Below are 19645 nucleotides of genomic sequence, written 5' to 3' on the forward strand. Positions count from 1 at the left end.
TTTTTTTTCTATTTACACTAAACTTTAATCAAATATTTAGGGGGAAAAAAAAAGAAACAAGGGGTGAGATGAATCAACCTTCTTTGGTAAAAAACTATACATATTAATATTGAATAATTTTTTTCACTGAAAATCATTTGAGAATGAGTAAGAATATTATTGTGGTAGTAGCAAATCGCTTTCTTTTTCATTCATAAATCATAATCTTGAGACGCAATGTTTGACCAAATCATACAACCCTTCGGTCTATTATTTATTATTTAGAGTGAATATTTTATCCGACTTCTTACAATTATTTTAAAAAGACAACGAAAAAAAAAAAACACTCGATTCGGTCCTTATTTTTTTTTGAAATTAATTAGTTATTGTGTCAAAAAAAATAATATTAACTTTTTTTTGACACAGAAATCTCGTTATCCTTTTAAAATAATTATTAAAGATTGGATTGAATTTTTTTTTTTTATCAAAAGTCTCATTATCTTTTGAGATAATTGTCGAAAATTATTTTAGATTTTTCTCTATTATTTATATGGTAAGGGGCTAGAAATATTTTCTGGTGTTAGAATCCGATAACGTCACGACAGTGCTAAATTAATTTCCCAAACAACATATATAATTAAATTAAGATAATAGAAAAATTACCACATAAAGGACATTAATATTGAAACGTGGGATTCTACATCACAATTATTTAAGGGTACAAACTGGGCTGGCCAAATAGTCCTATAAGATTTTTTTCCATGACCCACAATTTGTTCTAATATAGTATTTAATGGTAAACTGGATGGTCTGAATCTTTTTAAGAGTTCTTTTCACCAAATATGCTAATTAAATTACATGCTATGAAAAAGTATTATAGGCTAACAAGCTAGCTGTTGTGTTGAATTAGTATTATTATTAATCTAATAATCACATTTTTATTTGCTTATAAATAATGTTTTACCAATTTAAAATAATCTTTTTTAATTAGTTCTTTACAATTATTTTATCCATTTTATTTAATAAAGTGAATTTCAATTTTGGTTTAAATAAGTATTTGATACTTTCTTTTTTGTCTAATAAAACTAAAAATATTTTATTTCAATCTTCACTATTAATTTATTTCACTAAGTATAGTAATTTTACTTGATAATATTTTTTACTGTATTTCCATCTCTTAGCTTGTGAGGGAAAAAAATTCATATTCAAATAATCTACACCTACAAATATTCTTAAATACTAAAGTATTGTTTTTGTCCCCAATGTTTGGGGTAAATTCTATTTGTATCTCTAACGTTTAAATCGTCCTATTTGTATCCCTAACATTTGTAAAAGTGATTCAATGTTATCCTGCCGTCAATTACACATCATGAACGCTTTAGTTTGAGTTTTAAAAATCTCTTCTTGAAGTTAGAATACAAATGTTTGGGATAGAATCGATGATTTACTCCGAAAAATAGCTCATCAAATATTGAAACTAATTCCTACAACATTTACATAATTCACTTTTCTAGGGATATAATTGAATCTAAACACAAATAGTGGGTATAATATTAAAATCGAACACATCCAAATGAGACCTAATTGAGAATGAATACATCCAAGTGAGAATAATTGAAAAATATAATCTAATTTGTTAGTATAATTGATAGTAATCACATTGAATCACTTTTATAAACGTTAAGGATACAAATAGAACGATTTAAACGTTAAGGACACAAATAGAACTTACCCCAAACGTTAGGGACAAAAACGATACTTTACTCTATTTTTAAAATATGTACAATCTCTTGCTCCCATTCTTCCCTATCAATCATTGTGTTCGTGATAATGAGAGCCATTCATAATTTATGAAAAGTTCCCCTAAAAAAAATTATTATGAAGAGATAAATACTAGATATTATTCTTCATCATATTTTGTATTTATTGTGAAAACAATAATATCAAAATAATTCTCCCTTGTAAGTAGTGTGTTCAATTATCCATATATATATATATATATATATATATATATATATATATATATATATATATATATATATGACTCGCTGGATTTAATTCGGAGTGTCGATTTTATCAATAGGGGTTTATTGTAAATTTCTTATTTTAATTTGTGTTTTTTCTAACATAATTTTAATTTTTGTTATAATCAAATGACACCGAATAATGTAGGCTACATAATTTTAAAATTAAGAAAATCTTATCAACAATGTTAGATATTCCTTTTACATATTGTTTACTTAAAAAAATAGATGTGTTCAGCACCAGTTAATTCGTCATTTCAAAATTAAAATATATTTGTAAACTGATCAAGGAGTACTTATTAAAAAAAAAAAAAAAACTCAACAAAAATTTTTGAAAGACAAAAACAAATCTATATTTGAAACATGTTCCAATCATTATTTGCCAAGTGTGACAACAACTTGTGATTAAGGAGATTTTATGAAACCATGCCATCATGGTTGCTTGTGATTAACATTAAGTACGGTCACCATGGTATTAGTTAATGGTAAAAATTAATTGATAATCTTATCTATGTATGGATTGAATTAGTGTGAATAGAATCTTGTGGTGTAGATGATGATGATGATTCAGCCATGATCCACGAAACAGGTGGAATGGACAAAAGATACCAACGTTGGTGTACGAAAGTTCTGTGTGGTTTCCCGGACGAAAATAATGTTCACCAAAAGAATAAAATATTTGGACCTTTTTAATCTCTCTTTGTTTTTATCTTAATTTAAATGGTTTAGGCTTCAACGAATCAATCCAAGCATGGACCCTAATGGCCCTTATTATGGACTCCTTAGTTAAAAAAAATGTTAGAGTGTGATTAGAATTTAATATTTTATTATTATTAATTAATTATTAGTATTTAAAAATATAAAATAAAATATATTATTAAAAAATATATTATTAATTATCCCCTCTACATAGGGATGGTAATACCACCCGAATCCGCGGGTACCCACTCCGTCCCTACCCGCTCGGAGCGAGTAATTACCCGCCCCGCACCGGGCGGGTTTTTTGGGAGGGGCGGGGGCGGAGTCGGGTTTAGGTAATACCCGCCCCGCTATATATATATAATATGATGGAAACTCAGGTGCAGTCGACTTCACATGAAGTTGATAGTTGAGAATTGTTAGATGAAAAAGTAGTCAAATCAGTCAACTATCAACTTCACGTGAAGTCGACTGCACCTATGTGATTTACTACCCGCGGATAGAAGCGGGGCGGATTCTATGCGAGTTATTGTACGGCGAGGTAGGATCGGGTAGAGCAAAAATCCACTCTATCCGTCCCGTTGCCACCCCTACCTCTACGAGGGGTTTTTTTTTTTTTTTTTAAAGAATAGAATTAAGTAAAAATTGAACATTTTAATTAAATTTGTTGGGAGTATGCATATTCTATATATGTATTTTTTAACAAATTAAGTTTGATTAAGGTGGATCTTAATGAAATTAAGGGAAAAATTTTGTTAGTCCTCTGTTATGAAATTGTAGGTAATTTCACTACTGCTAAAAAACACACTGAAAAAATTTGTGCCAAAAGCATCTTTTTCTTATAGCCTTCTATGTAAATCTTTTTCATTTTATTTCTCCATTACATTATGATTTTTGTGTTGAGTCATATTATATAAGAAATACTGATTATTAGAAGTATATCTATAAAGAAAAAGAATTTATGATGTCATTTTTGAAATAATTATACTATAGAGACTGATTTATTCATTTAGTTTTTGAAATAACTACAGAAACTAATCTGTCATCTTTTTTTTTTTTAACAAATAATAGAAAAAATTGATTAGGAATTGCATTGAGTGACAGTAATAGAAATAAACGCTAGAAATTATATTGTGTATTAAATTTTTTTGAAAATTAGAATGTTTACTTCTAAAAATTTCATGGACGGATTTGAACAACTATTCTATTTTATCTAACACTAAATTTTTATAAGTGATAAAAAAGGAAAAAAAAACAATATATAAAATTAAAAATGTATAAAGAACAATATATATAAATTTAGTCTTGTTGTTGTAGCATGTTAATTTAATAATATTTAGCTCTCACTTTCTTTTATTTTAGCAATTTGTATAGTTAGAAAACCTAAATCCAAATACAACTACTAAAGTTAATTGGCATCTGACCTACTTTCTTTTAATTGTTGCTTCAATAATGTTATGGGTACGGGAGAAGGTATAAGTCCTTTAATATTGCAAATGTTAAGGGAAAAACATAAAACACGTTTATAGTGATGTTAACATTTCTTATATTCTCAAAAAAAAAAATTTATTATATTCTTTTTAGCCAATAGCAAGACTGCATTTGCGTGGTAAATCCAAGGTGAATAAAAGATTTCAACGGTAAGATCTCAAGTTTTAATTTTTATTAGTTAATGAGTTATAATTCAAATGACATTTTTTTTTTTTGGGATACGAGTTTCATTCTTAATTCTGGACAAAAAAAATTTAACCTCTAATAAAAATTTCTGGATCACAATAGTCGAAAAAAATTGTTACAAAATTTTGAACAACTTTTTTTTTATTTTTTTAATTTTTAACAAAAGTAACAAATTTATAAATTATTTTTTGAGAATATTAAAAGAGAGAGATATGAGTCAAACACTAAAGCTCAAATAAAGTACATAAAAAAACAACAAAATGCAAAATCAAATTTATTTATGTATAATAAGAATATGGTATCCTTCACTCTTTTAGATGAAATATAGTTAGTTTTAATGTTTATTTTGGATAAAAATATCGTTATATCTCTTGTTAAAAAAAATTTAATTTGTATGTCTATTTTTTATTAATTTTCCTAATAATTATTACCTTCACATAATGTTTATTTTATTAATTCTTTAAGTTATCTCTTCTGATAACATTGTAGGATCTGACGTTTAAAAAAATGGTAGGATCCATGAATCCAAATTCAGAGATCGCATTGTAGTTTCATTATTTTTCTGTATTATTTATTTTTGTTTCATATGGTTTACATATCAGTGCATAAAACATCATTTATAATCCAATCTTTAATATTCACATAGAAATATTTCCTTTCTTTTAATATTTTTTAAACAACAAAAACTCAATTACAAATGCTTTAAAATTATGAAAGAAGGGTTTAAAATACAATTTTAAACTACAATTACTTAATTATAAATTTAATAAAACAGAATTTTTACAAATAAATTTTGTTGTGTCTCCTTCTAATAATAATCTTCATGTGATGGTACTTTGTGTTGCAATTTTCATCTCTAATTCATTCGTTTTTAATTTCTACATCCAAAGCCTCTCTTCTTAATTCAGAGTTTCATTCCGTTTATTCTGTAAATTTCTTTTTAACATCTCCAATCGTATGTAGTAAAACAGATTAAATAAAGTCGATTATTATGGTGTCTAAAAGGTGATGTCTAATTTTAAAAAAAATAAAAAATTAATATTTAATTTAAAAAGTATAAAAATAAATAATTTTTAAAATTTAAAATTTATTACAAAAAATAAATTAAACAAAAGACATAACAAAATAAGACCTTTATATATGAGATCAAAGATATTATTATTCAACTTATCATGATCTAGATTCCCTGCAACTTGGTCCAATAATGGGATTAGAAAGGGGTACCCCACAAATTTCGGGATAAAAAAGGGCCAAAAAATAAGAAACATCTTCTCCTTTTTTTTAATGCATGGGCGAAGATTCTGATTTCTTAATGCTACATAGGGCCTTTTCATTGGGCCCACACTTCATAGCCCAGAAAGCAAAAGTGAACTCTTTGGGGGACCAACATTATATATTTTTTTAATTAAATTTGAATTAAACTAATAATTATGTCAAAAATAAAACAAAAGGGCTAATAATAAATAACAATACACAGCACTAGGGATAGGAAAATATTATTTTCTTAATGTGCTCGGATGTATTTATTTTATAATATTAGCATGTATATAGGAAAGTATATAGTCCTTTTCAAAATTGAGAAAAAATGACTGAAAATAAAATTAATTATTTTTTTCTCTTGGATATAATAACTAGAAATTGCTTTTGATAACATGGTTATTTTCCCAGAAAATTTGTATGTATTTGAATCTCACTTGACCATAACATGCTATGGATGATGATGATGATGTGTGTTGTATGTTCGATGATAGTTTCTCTTATCTGTGTGGAATTTGGATTCTAATTAAGATTCTTTTTTTGTTGTTACATATAACCAAAAAGTATGGGGGAGTGAAATTTCCTCACTACTTCCTGTTTTTAATTTCTTGTTGCAATTATCATAGGTAGATACAACCACCAACTTGCCTTGTGGGACCCATTTGTGTTTTCATAACATTAAAAAAATCTTGACATTTACAAGTAATTTTTTCTTGTAGCGACTAGCGAGGGTAAAAAAAAATATATATTATTTTTAATAATTTTAATATTATAAATACTATAGAAATTTAAATTTTCCAAAAAATATTAATCTTAAACATTTAAGGATTTGAATCCTCTAAAGTTTGAATTTTACTTTAGAGAATAAAATGTGATCTTCTCTCATTGAATAATTTTTCTTTCATATTTATTATTGATCTCACCTATGAAATTAATAGTGAGAAATCACACATTACTCTTTAAAGTAAAATTTAAATTTTAGAGAATCCAAGTCCAGAAAAAAAAAAAAAAAAACAGCACTTTGAATCATTTTATTCCCATCATTGCACCCATTAGATGCGAACAACGATAAATTGATAGTCTCAATTGGCATAACATGTTAAGTTCATTTGTGGGGGGAAAAAACACTTAAAGTTTTAAACTTTTAATCAATCCTTTTATGTATAAAAGTTTTACATGATCAAATCCCTAAGCATAGAAGAAAATCTTATCAACAATAAAATAAAAAACTACACAACATGAAATCATGTGAAGCGTAAGATTCATTCACATTAAGTGTGTTTGGTCATAATTTCTCACATGTCCAAGCAAATACAATTGAGGCCTTGAACGTGGCACTGCGTACGAATAAATAATTAAATATAATCACCCCTTATTTACTGGGCAGCTGATTCAACTAAAGAATGCTTTTCCAAGATGGCAATTGTCTCTTCCTTTGCGCTGCACATTGCAAAATAAATAAGTAATGCATATTGTAATTCCATATAAGCTGGTCCATATAACAAAGAATTCACCACGAAAACAAATTATAAAAGTAACCAAATATCTTAAAACACAGAAACGAGTAGTTTTGAAATGATCAGAGTAAATGGTTAAATTAATTCCTGAAAAATGGTTAAATTAGTTCCTGAAAGATCACTCGTTCTTTAAATCGGTTCCCAAAAGATTTTTTTAATCAAATTCGTCCTTTAAAGATTTTAAATTAGTCATGTTAGTCCTCCCGTCACTTTTATTGCTAACAATGTCAGAGTTTATTGATGTGGTACGTTAAGTAATATCACAACATACACCTAGTAGTCCTAATTGACTATTAACATGATTAGTTTATGAAATTAGACCACATCAAACCCAAATTGAGAGATTCCAATGCCTCAAATTCTCCTCTCAATTAGGTTTTAATTTGATATAATTTTATAAATTTATTATCTTAATAGTCAATTAAGACTTTTAGGTGTGTGTTATGGTGTCACTTAACGTGTCACATTAGCAAATTTTGACACTAACAAAGAAAGTGACGTAAGGACTAACATGACTAATTTAAAATTTTTAAAGGACAAATTTGATTAAAAAAATCTTTCGGGGACCAATTTGGAGAACGTGTGATCTTTCAAGAACTAATTTGACCATTTACTCTTTTCACCTCACCATGTGAAAGTGAAACAAAAAGTCTTGACAGAAAAATAATTATAGCCTTTTGTATGCATTTTGCAGCCTATTAAGTTTTCCTAATTTGATATTTAGTATCATTAGTTTTTATAAGGGTTTCTTAAGTTAGTACTCCATAAAGACTCTTGTTTAAGAAATTGAGAAAATGAAGTTTTGAATTGTCAATGTTTAAAAACATAAAGACTTATAATTTTTGGGTTAAAACTTAAAACTCATCTTTGATTCTTAAACCAAGTCCGTTAAGGGTCTCGGTTATGTAAAATCTTTTATATCAGAAACCACCTTTCTATCACAAATAGTATTTGACCCTTAACAATAGGCACAAACAATTGGTGAAATGCATAATCATATTATTTGAGCAATGCAGCTTAAAAGATTTAGATCAAACATATCTACCTTCCAGGTCTCAGTATCTTGTATTTGTGTGGTGTAGTGAGGTCCACAACTGTTGAACCTGCTCGACCTGATGGAAGCACACCGCCATCATATACAAAAGCACAATGCTCCCAAAGATTCTCAAAATCTCTGATGCAAACACTACTTGGCTGTCCACTAAGGTTTGCACTTGTAAGTGCTAAGGCAGTTCCTGAACCGCGAGCAATGACTCTAATGAAATTGTTATCAGGCACTCTAACTCCTATACTATCAAATCCCGGGTTCAAAGATTGTTCAAGAACACTTGAATCGCCTGTAAAATATCAAGGCATACCATCACATATGTAGGATCACAACCGAATTTGATGTTTATATAATAAATGTTGACAGAACAAAATAAGGCTACAGCTTCAAACTCATTTTGAGTAACTTACAAACCTCGAATTAGTACAACTGTAACAGGCCCTGGAAGCAGGGAATCAAGCAGGCCATGTGGCAAGTGGTCAGTCACGGCAAAACGGTATATGTCTGATACATCTCCAACACAGATAGCCAGAGGGCTTGTATGTTTTCGACCCTTGATCTCATAAATCCTATTAACTGCTTCCAGCGAGCTACAATCATACCCCAATACAAGGCAATAAGTAATTACCAATCATTCATAAATCTGTCTCCATTGCAGTGTCATGAGACATTGAGACACAAGACCAGTCTTTGCCGATGTAAAAAAACTGAGACATATTATAAAAGAATGTGATGAAGTGATTATTTTCACATGCTTTGTTTAATATGGGAGAAGTGTAATGAGAAAAACTGTACTGTGTGAAGATAAAACGTAATTAGATATGAAAAAGAACAGCTCATACCAAGCATCACAAGCAAATCCATAGAGTGTGTCAGTGGGGACCGCAATAACCTTGCCAGCTCTCAAGGCTTCAACAGCCTCAGGTGCGTACGCATCTGTTGCAGGGCGAAATAAAGCAGTTCCTGTCTTGTTATCCAAACCACAGGCCATGTTTTTTGGAAAATCCCTTCTCAGCTTTCTACCACCGGGTTGCAAATGAGGTGAAAATGATGACTTGCGAATCCCCGAAGATAATAAGGAAAAAGTGTAACTATTCTCTGAAGACAATGACGCATCAAGTTTAGATTTTGATAGTAAATGAAACAGGAAGTACTTTTAGCCACGAAGCTGTATTGAAGTTTAAAAGAAAAACACGTAAAATAGAGAGAAAGAGACAGTGAGAATGAGAGGGAACTGACAGGGAGAAGGGTTGTGAGGAAGGAAATGGCACCTCGGAAGGGAAGAAAGAGAGGCAGTGCTGAGATTCTTGTCGGAATATGCATCCTATACCAGCTGCTTCTTCCTCTTCCTCTGCCTCCACTGCATCAATCAAACCCAAGGTTGCAAGAACCGAAATGGTCATTAAACCGATCAAGTGACCGGTTTAACGATTTACTGATCCAACCAAGGTCGAACCGTGGTGGTCTAATTAAATATATAATAAAATTATTAAAAATTCAATATACAATTTTCAAATATTCAAATTCAATGATTTCTAAGCTAATAAAATTCAAAGTTTTACATAATAACTTGTTCACATTTTATCATTAAAAATTCACAAAATTAAAATTTCTAATTAACTTCTAAGTTTTAATCAAGTAATCAGCAACAATACTCATCACCAAGGTTCTGAAAACCGAATCAGTTATCGAACCGCTCTAATTACTAGTTTATTGGTTTAACCGATTCAACCATAATTCAACCGGAATAACGGTTTTATAATAAAATAATAAATAAAATATAAATTAACACATTAAAACATAATTATAGTCTAATATAAACTTTAAAATGTCATCCAAATCAAAAGTACTACAACAACCAAAGTGTTATAATCTCACCAAATATAAACTCAGAAGTCAAATAACAAAATCATCAAACTCAAAAGAGAAGAGTCATGTTCAAGAACCTTCAGCTACTTCGTTCAATGTTTAACTTTGTTCCATGTTTATTGTGCTAGCAAAAATTCATAGATGGTAAACTCCTCTCAATGATAGAATATAGTTGAAGAATTATATTACTCTAAAGCAGGGAAAGCAGGGGAAAAAAAGCTGATGAGCACAAAATGCTTGAGCAATGGAAGACAAAAAGTGCCTAATTAGCCTGTTCAACTGTAATGAGGAGCAAAGGGATACAGGATAATATATTTTCAGTCATGTTGATTTCAATTGATTAAATATTGGGTAGATTCTTAAAGCACAGTTGGCATGAATAAGAATAATAATGGATAATGAAAAGGTATGAGAAACATGAAAAATAAGATGAAACGAATGGAATTAAAAGCTCAATTAATAGAATTAAAAGCATATAGCAAGGAATGGCAACGAATGGAACCTCAATAGCGTAAGAAAGTGATACTCAAATTCTGGGATTCTAATAAGATGATAGTCAATTTTAATTTTTAAGACCTGATCTAGTGTAGCATCAATGTACTGTCTAAGCTGTGCTCCCAGTGATACAAACAAGAGAACAATCATAATTCATAAATTGTGTTCAGACGACCTAAGAAACATGCATTTCAATTTTTATCAGAGCCTCACAGCATCATCATTAAAACCAACAATGCTTCGACACTGTAACTGTAACAATGCGAAACAAAAATTGAAACTAGAACGATTGAAAACAAGAACTGTAACAGCATACTAATCATTAAAACAACAATTGAAACTTTTAAAATACAGCAAACCAACGACAAAACAAGAACTGTAACAGCATACTAACCATTAAAAGTTAAAACAACAATCAAATAAAACAATAACTGAATAATTAATACAAAAAAAAAAAACAAGAAAAAGAAAAAGAAATCACCTTAGGCAGGTGCACGTTCTGAAATTCGAACAGATCAGAGAGGGGGAGCTGGAGCTTTAAAACGCGACGGAGATGGCTGAACGATAGGCTGAACAGAGGCACCAACACGCGACGGAGAGGGCTGAACAGAGGGTTAAGCAGCTCGAACTGAAAGACGAGAGCGCGACGGAACAGAGGCTGAAGAGCGGCAGAACCTCGGCGAGACAGCGGCGGAATCACGGCGAAACAGAGGCGGAATCTCGGCCAGAAAGGAGGCCGAAGCACGGCGAACGAGGGCGGAACAGATACCTTGCGACGAATCTGTAGCAGTGTGGACGGCGGCGGTGACTGAACGTTGAAGAACGGCGACGAGATGCAGAGCTGCTTCCTCCAATTTTCGAGTTCTCACTTCTCTTCTCTGCGTTCATGCGTCGAGTTCAGAGGCGAGAGCCAGGGAGAGAGAGAGAGAGAGGAGGGAAAATGATTAATTTTTTTTTTTTTTTTCCTGAAAGTGGCCAGGACCCGATTCGGTCAGATCGGCCGGTTTAACGGTTTTTGACCGATTTTTGAAATAAGCAGCCGATTTTTTAATTTCCGACAGGTTTTTAACGGTTTCTGACTCAAACCCAACCCTAATAGCAGCCCTAGCAGCCACCTTCTCCATCGCTGAACTTCTCTCCTCCGTCAGAGGGTGTCGTCGCCGCGTCCTCTTCTGCTTCAGCCTTTGTTGTCCCTCTGTTTTTTCAATCGCAGCTTCCTCCTCTGCTCCATCTGGCGGCGTCTCTCTCTTCTCTAGCCAACGACGTCCCCCATTGCTCTGCCATCGCCCTCTTGAAGCCCGAGTTCTCCCTCTGCCGTGCCGCCTCCAGTCTCTCCTCCAGTTGTGCTGCCTTCAGCTGCGATTTGTCCCTCCACCGAGCTTAGCCTTGGTCGCCTCCAGCCTTGCTCGCCTCTGTTAGGTACATGACTCTCTTTTTTATTCGATTTTGAGTTTTGAGAACACATTCTGTTGATGATTGCTCAGCTGCTGTGTTGTGAAACTGTGAAGGTTGTTCTTGCTTCTTTATTTTTTTTGTTTAGTTTTATTTAATTATTCGGTTTTGTTGTGTTCTTGGTTTCTGATATGGAATTGCTTCTTTTTATTTAAATTGGAGACTACATTAATATTTTTTATCCTGTTTAAATTACTGAGTTAGTAATTGCATAATATTGATTTTATAAATTTTTATTTATCTAAATTGCTGATTTTCTAAAATAATGGTTAAATTGAATGATTTCGTTGAATATTTTTTACTTTCCTATAGTGTGCACGCTACTCATTGAAATGTTATATAGTTTCGCCGGTTGTTTTCATGTACTATTAGAACTTAGAAAATTTATAGAAGTACTTTGTCTTGATATGCTGGTTGACTTGTGTAGGGGCAGAGAATTGCAAGATTGCTTTGAAAATTGAAATTGAAATTGTTCTTACCTCATATTTTGTTATTGAAATCTCCTGAATATTTGGATACTCGGGTTGTGTTTTAGTTGTTGATATAGATCAATCAATTTGTACCATTTGAAATAACTTGGATTCTGAAGCTCTGAATTTTTATTTCATATGATATACATACCTGTTTTTATTATTAGGAGAGTTTTAAACTGCGACTGAACCAGAAAATGTTTTGGTTTGAGACATGCTTAGTTCATGTATAATTGTCCGGTTCTAGCTTTTGAATAATTTCAGATACATGAGTACATCCTGTAGAGCATTTAGAATAAGAAAATACGCAGATCTTTGTAATGATGATATAAACTGGTTATTCTGCTATTTTGATTTTGTGACCACTAATTTTTCTAGGCAGATTTGCCGGAGCACCTACATAAGCATTGCTTGTCTAGGTGGATGACATAGCTTTTTGAAAAATGAGGTGAAGTTGCTTCAGTGGACCACCGGGGTATTGTGCCATCATCATTATAAACTGTGGGTAAGGGTTAACTTGATCAGTTGTCTACTTGTGGTATTTTCACTTGTTGATATCAAGCATGCCCTCCTGGTCCCCTTTTGTTTTTGTTTTGGGGCTGAAATTCGTAAGACGTAAACTCATGGAAAGATCGGAATTCTTTTGATTAGAAAGCTTGCCTGAGAAATCTATCAAGATTATTAAACTCTGGGTTCTTTTGGGAAGTTCATGAAGTGGCAAGACCTTGCTGAGTTTCCCCATCACAAATCATTCTAGCATCAATGTTGCAAGGGTTTCATTCAGGGTGTGTGATGAGTGTATGCAGGCAAGTTCTAATTCTGAGGTCTATGACTATTTTCAAAAGCTATATTTCATTATACTTGTATTTTATACATGCATACCACAACTTCTAGTCATTTGTATTTGCAGATGCAAGAGAACGGGATGCAAGCAAGACGTTGTTAATGCAACTTGTGATAGAAAGTTTCTGTTCCCTTCTTTATTTTTGGTGTGAAGCAGACAATGGACTCCGAACCTTGATTGCTTGAACTAATTTCCTATTCAGAAAGTGTATGAAAAGAAGGTCTATGACTAACTCTTTTGTTGAACACATTACCAACTAATATCTCTTTGATTTATGATATCTGTTATTTAAGTTGAGTGAGTATAAATTATTGAGGAGTGCTAGGGGGCTAGCAGGTTTGTGATTTGTAACCATCAATTAGCCAACATTAGTGTTTTTAATGGTGTGAGATTGCATCTAATGGTGTGGGATTATTCATTTTTCTTTTGCTGGTTAAGTGCTGGCCAAATTTTAATAAAAGTGCTGGCCCCTAGACTTTTTCTAAATTAAATACTAGAGAGTACCGTTATTGTATTGTGATTTGTAAGGTCGAAAGCTTAATTTTGTATTTCTGTATATGATGTTCATTCTTAGTCTGCACTTTTTGAAGTATTCCTGGCTGAAATCCGACCAACTCCAATTAGGTTGGCACTCAGGTCAGCACCTCAATCAAAACCACGTAAATCTTTTGGTTGTGTATGTCACTTGCATTATATTGGTCCAATTTTCTAGACCAGCAAAGATTAATGCTTATAGTGCGATCTGGATGACGTGTGTAGTATGAGAGATTGAGGTCACAATTGAGTGTCAATGTTGGAAGAGAATATTGGTACCTTCTCCATGATGTGAGTTTTCACTCTCTAAGTTTTACAAAAAGCAGAGAACATAATTAATTAGTTATTTTTCTTAATCTTAGTTACATAATAATTGATGCAAGCAGAGCCAATTACATTTAAATGTAGATAATTCAATTACTTATAATTCTAAAAGTTACTTTTCTATATGTATATAATATGCTAGCTAGATTTATATTGATTTTTAAAAGACACAAATATATATATTGAAGTATCTGAATTTTACAAAAATAAAAATATGTTTTTTATGGCTAAATCTTAATTATTTCTCCATTACATATATTGATTTTTTTATTAATACATTTATTTTCTAAACTGTAATCTATATTACAATACATGCATCGATTTATGAATATATCATAAAAAAGGTCAATACATACATCAAATATATATCTGGTTCACTATTCCAAGACTAATTAACTCCTTTAAGTTTTTCGCTTTGACTCGTTCTTTCTAAACATTGACCTAATAAATTTTATGGTGATCCTGTATGTACAAACATCTTTTATAGTCAAGTCCAACTAAATTGATACAAATTCAGCAAAAATAATACATGCATCTATCACTTAATTTTTTGTTTTTGCAGTCTTTTTAGTACATAAATTTTATTATAAATTAAAGCACATAGATTTTACACACAATACATAAAGTTTTATACATAATACTTAAATTATTTATGGATGATATAGCACATAAATTTTTATACATAATATAAAAATTTATTGATATATAACACAAAAAAATATTATATTGTATATTAAAATTTTTGTGCTGTGTATCAAAATTTCTGTACTCAGCATCTTTATTGAATATATATAAAAAAAAGAAAAAGAAGAAGAAGACAATAATAACGGGAGAGAAAAAAGACGAAGAAGAAACAAAACAGCAGCATCAACGCGTAAAAGACGATAATAAAAGATGAAGAGGAAAAAAAAGCAAACCTACCTACAAAGAAAAATAAGTGCACCATAACTTTGTTGAAATTTGATTTAAAAACCATTTGAACATCTAATTTTATTGTTAATTTTATATTTTGAGTTTTTAGCTTCAATTTTAATGACTCTAACCTTTTTTTAACGATCTAATTATTATAATTAGCTATTAATTATTCTAAGATAGAAGTTATTGACGTACCTTTTTATGGCTAATACCACATCTTGTTTATTATTATTTCTAAAATTTCCCTCATTAATATTTAAGGTCATCACTTTTTATCTATTTGCCATTTCATTATATTTGATTTGATTTGATTTATTCTATTTTAATAATACATTACTCTCTTATCTTTTTTGCTAAGTTTGTTCCTATGTCCTAATTTAGAATTCATCTTATTGACTACAAATTGTTTAATTTATGCAGTTTAGAGGATGATGGATTAGCAACTTTAATTTCTCTTCATTTTTTACTTAAGATTAATGATCATGACAATGACATGTATATAAAAAAATTGCAAGACAAATATACTTTGAGGCAAAATTTTCCAACTAATACGCTGCATATTTTCAATTATAATTATAGAAATTTTGTTTCTTGTATCAATGCTATGATTAATCTTATCAGATGCATACTTTTAATTTAATTGATAACTTTTAACAATTGCTATGAATATTTGCGAGTAATTATTATTTTCTTTTCTATGTCAAATTTTTCTTTAGCATTGCTTATGTTATATTTTTTTTTTTTTGATGTTGCAGAAATTAAACAAATATCATTCAACCGTTTCCATTAAATTACTTTTTTGATGGAGTTACAAAATAAATTATGAATTATTATTATTGAACAAATATTATATGAAGACTATATGCTGTTATTGTTATTTTTTTGTTTTGCCAAATGAGTATTATGTATGTTTTCATTTGATCATGCATGATTGACAATAATTATTTAAATTTTATAATAATACAAATTTTACGAGTTGATTTTAATATATTATTTATTTATTAGTATTTAATATTAATTAGTATAATTTTTAGTAAAATTCGCATTAATTAGGTTTAAATAAATTTATTTTTTAACATATAACTTTATCCAGGTGAATACAGGAACTATTTGTAAACAAGAAATTTAAATATGACCATCGTGAATGTGAGTTTAAAATTAAATGTACAAGAAATTTTCACCACTTAGGAAATTACAATAAAAAGAAAAGGATAATAAAAACCTTGTAACGAGCTTATAAATTCTTTAAGAACATAAAATTAAGTAAGACTTTTTGAAAAAAAAAATTATTATAAACTTATAGATCTCTAAATAAAAATACTAAAAAAAATCTCTAAAAATTACAACACTTACATATTTACCTATACTTTCTCTTATCTTTTTCAATTTTCTATCTTATTTTGATATAGACTTATAAGTTCACTATTGCAGTTTTTTAGAGACATATATATAAGTCTATCACAAAATTTTCTTAAAGAATTTATTTGGTAACTTTAAAAAAAAAATTATAAATCTATTACAATATTTTTAAGGTTTAATTACTCTACTGGTCCCTATAGTTTCGCAAAATTTTCAATTAGGTCTCTATACTTTTTTTTTTTAATTGAGTCCTTGCACCAAATTTTTTTTTAATTGGATCCCTACACTTTTTTATCCTTTTATTTAGGTCTCTGTACTAATTCTTTTTTTTTTAGTTGGGTCCCTATAAAATTAAGTCAATTACTACTAAGAGGGACTTAATTGAAAAAAAAATAGTATAAGGACCTAATTAAAAAGAAAAAAAATATAAAGACCTAATTTAAAATTTCACGAAACTATAGAACCAACAAAATAATTAAACCTATTTTTAACAATGAATTATCTTATTACTGACTTGGAAAGTCAACACGCTTAGGACAATTAAGTTACCTATACGAAATTTATTTGAAATTACTGAAACGAGGCCAATTAATTTGTTGATAGTCCTTGGTACCTTATTTGGTGATAAAAATACTCGTTTCAAACTTTCAATGAATCAGAAAAATCTCATATATTATAATGTTGTTAAACTTATCTTAAAGAATATAACTTTTTGAAAGTCATAGTCTAATCTACATTTATGAGATAAGATTATTCAACTATAATTCCAAAACATAGGTAATTGGTCCCCTCTACCAAATCAAGTATAGTAGTAAAATTCAACAAGCTAAGTCAACACTCAAACCAAACAAACAATCCAAAATTGTTAGAAAATTTTCTGAACCAGGAAAAGTTTGAAATAAATAAAAAAGGATAACTTCTAAAATAAATTAAAGTACTCTTTTAAAATTTTATCATCATTAAAAATGAATACCTAGTCGTCTTCTTTATATGAATTTTAAATTTCAAATATAAATAATGAATTTATCATTTTTATTTGCTGAGAGAGAATTTTTTTTTCCGTATTTCTTTATAGGCAACATTAGGATTTTATTCACTAAAAAAAAGTTGGGTAAAAAAGTAAATAAAAATAAAAACAAAGATTCATTCAAAGCGTATTTTATATTCAGTGGATTTTGTAATATAAGAAAAAATGATCAAAATCTTCTAAAATAAATAAATGAGTAAAGTGGTAAAGATGTCCAAAATAGTCCATCATTGACTTCCTAATTGACTAACCCTATCTTATGTTTCACACGTGTAATAATAAATTATTATTATAACTATAATTACATTTGTTATCCTTTATTATTTCTTGCAAAATGCTTATTATTACTACTATATATATTCATTCTCAATTCAACATTCACTTCGTGCTTTCTTTTATATCCATAATCATAAATTTCCCAAACTTATACGATTATTGGAGTTGCATAATCACAATTGCATAATCACAAAGTCACGACAACACAGCAATGCAAGATTATTGTAGGTATTATATATTTATCGAATTTAACTATTATTGTATGTTAAGTCTTTTTAATTTCGTCAATAATTTTGAGTTCTGCCATCTTAGTCTTATTCTTTTATTGTCTTGTCTAATCTGCATATTTTGAGTATTTAGATTTTCAGTTTGGTAATTGCAAACATAATTTGAACAAAAGTTATCAAGGGAAAATAAATATTTTTATATGCCCAAAAATATATATAATTTATGAAAATTGTTACCTAGATTATTTCTTTATCAATAATGAGTTTATCATTGTAATTATTTTTTAGTGAGAGTACATAAAAAGTACATAGTATATAAAGTGTAATAAGTCAACAAATATTTTCTAAGGGAATTTTTCATTCTCTCCAACAATGAGAAGAACTTATTTCTCTTCCTCTCTTAATCATTTCTGGTTCATCAAACCATCCACGTCACAGCTTGAATAGCTTAGGGCATGAGAGGAACCCCGTACCCAGTACCCTAGCCCTCCGTCCTCGTCGCGGTTCCCAGGTCATCAGCGCCGCCGTCCCCAGGTCCTCTTTGTCTTCGCTGGCCTCTCGAACCCGGCACATACTTCAAAATGGAAGCTGGCATAAATATGTTCGTTATGCCTCCCGTGGACGAGAAGGATGAGGCAGAAGAAGAACCTATACCGTACAAAGTCTTCTCAAATACCACGGTGGAGACGGTGCCCTACATGATTTTGCAACTACGTGGAATTCTGGAAGAGCTTATGCGGCCGATGTTAAAGGATGGTCAGGACAACCTTCTAGTAATACCAGAAGACGGTCATCCACTGTATCATCATGCCAATTCGGGACATAGGCTGTACTTCTATTTCCCTAACGACCCACCAGGGCATGAGGGTGAGGGTGATCACCATTGAAGCTCGTTAATTAGTATTTTACACATCTTTTTTTATTTTGAAGCTCTTACCGAATATTCAGATTAACGGTAAAAAAAGTGTCAGAATTTATCTTATATGGCTATGACTGATGTTACCATTACACAAGTCATTACAATTTGCACAAAAAGAATTATTCTATTTTAAAATTATTATTTGAAAAAAAAATAAAAAAATTTCATGTCCTAAGTTGTTCAAGCTGTAATATTGATAGTTTGATGAACCAAAAAGGATTAAGAGAGGGAGAGAAATAAGTTTTTCTCATTGTTGGACAGAATGAAAAATCCCCTTAAAAAATATTTGTTGAGTTATTACATCTTATATACTATGTACTCTTTATGTACTCACACTAAAAAATAATTACAATGGTAAACTCATTATTGATAAAGAAATAATCTAAGTAACAAAAATAACTATTTGTAAAACTTCACTTATTCAATAATATGTTTTGAAATTACCTCTAAAAAATAGGCGGATAGCAGCCAAAAACTAATTTATAATAAAAACAAATTTATTTATTACTTAGAATTTTAGAAAGAGATTTGATTTGTGCGTATTTAACTATTTATCATAATTTAAAAGTAGATATAAGAATTTGCTTTTATTTAGCTTTAAAGAATTATCTTTGATTTTTGTGTTGAAGATACCAAAGCACAAAAGGAGTGGATGGATTAATCAAATTTTCTGAGCATAGTTAGATTAGTCAAATTTTTAGTGATATAAATTATTCAATCCTTATAAAAAAAA

The 19645-nt window shown here is 29.8% G+C and overlaps 1 protein-coding gene and 1 long non-coding RNA gene across 6 annotated transcripts; one reads left to right on the forward strand and one right to left on the reverse strand.

Annotated features, from left to right (window-relative positions):
• Positions 1 to 6744: 6744 nt before the first annotated feature.
• Positions 6745 to 12138, reverse strand: LOC107605640 (uncharacterized). Of its 5 annotated transcripts, none has more exons than XM_016307585.3 (6): positions 11047 to 12138; positions 9473 to 9666; positions 9044 to 9299; positions 8616 to 8791; positions 8199 to 8490; positions 6745 to 7076 (listed from the first exon to the last, which is right to left on the reverse strand). In XM_016307585.3, the coding sequence occupies exons 2-6, from the start codon at positions 9522 to 9524 to the stop codon at positions 7013 to 7015; spliced, it is 840 nt and encodes a 279-aa protein (XP_016163071.1). In that variant the 5' UTR covers positions 9525 to 9666; positions 11047 to 12138; the 3' UTR covers positions 6745 to 7012. The 5 variants fall into 5 exon arrangements, with proteins under 5 accessions (XP_016163071.1, XP_016163072.1, XP_016163073.1 ...); XM_016307586.3 differs by having other exon boundaries at positions 9473 to 9561; positions 11047 to 12036; XM_016307587.3 differs by having other exon boundaries at positions 9441 to 9666; positions 11047 to 11990.
• LOC110263653 (uncharacterized) lies at positions 11845 to 13845 on the forward strand. The gene is made up of 4 exons (XR_002349546.2): positions 11845 to 11984; positions 12866 to 12992; positions 13139 to 13293; positions 13398 to 13845. It is a non-coding gene; the product is annotated as an uncharacterized LOC110263653 (long non-coding RNA).
• The last annotated feature ends 5800 nt before the right edge of the window (positions 13846 to 19645 follow it).

This window comes from Arachis ipaensis, chromosome B6 (assembly GCF_059453495.1).
Source record: "Arachis ipaensis isolate K30076 ecotype BB chromosome B6, ASM5945349v1, whole genome shotgun sequence".
Classification (NCBI taxonomy): Eukaryota; Viridiplantae; Streptophyta; class Magnoliopsida; order Fabales; family Fabaceae; genus Arachis; species Arachis ipaensis.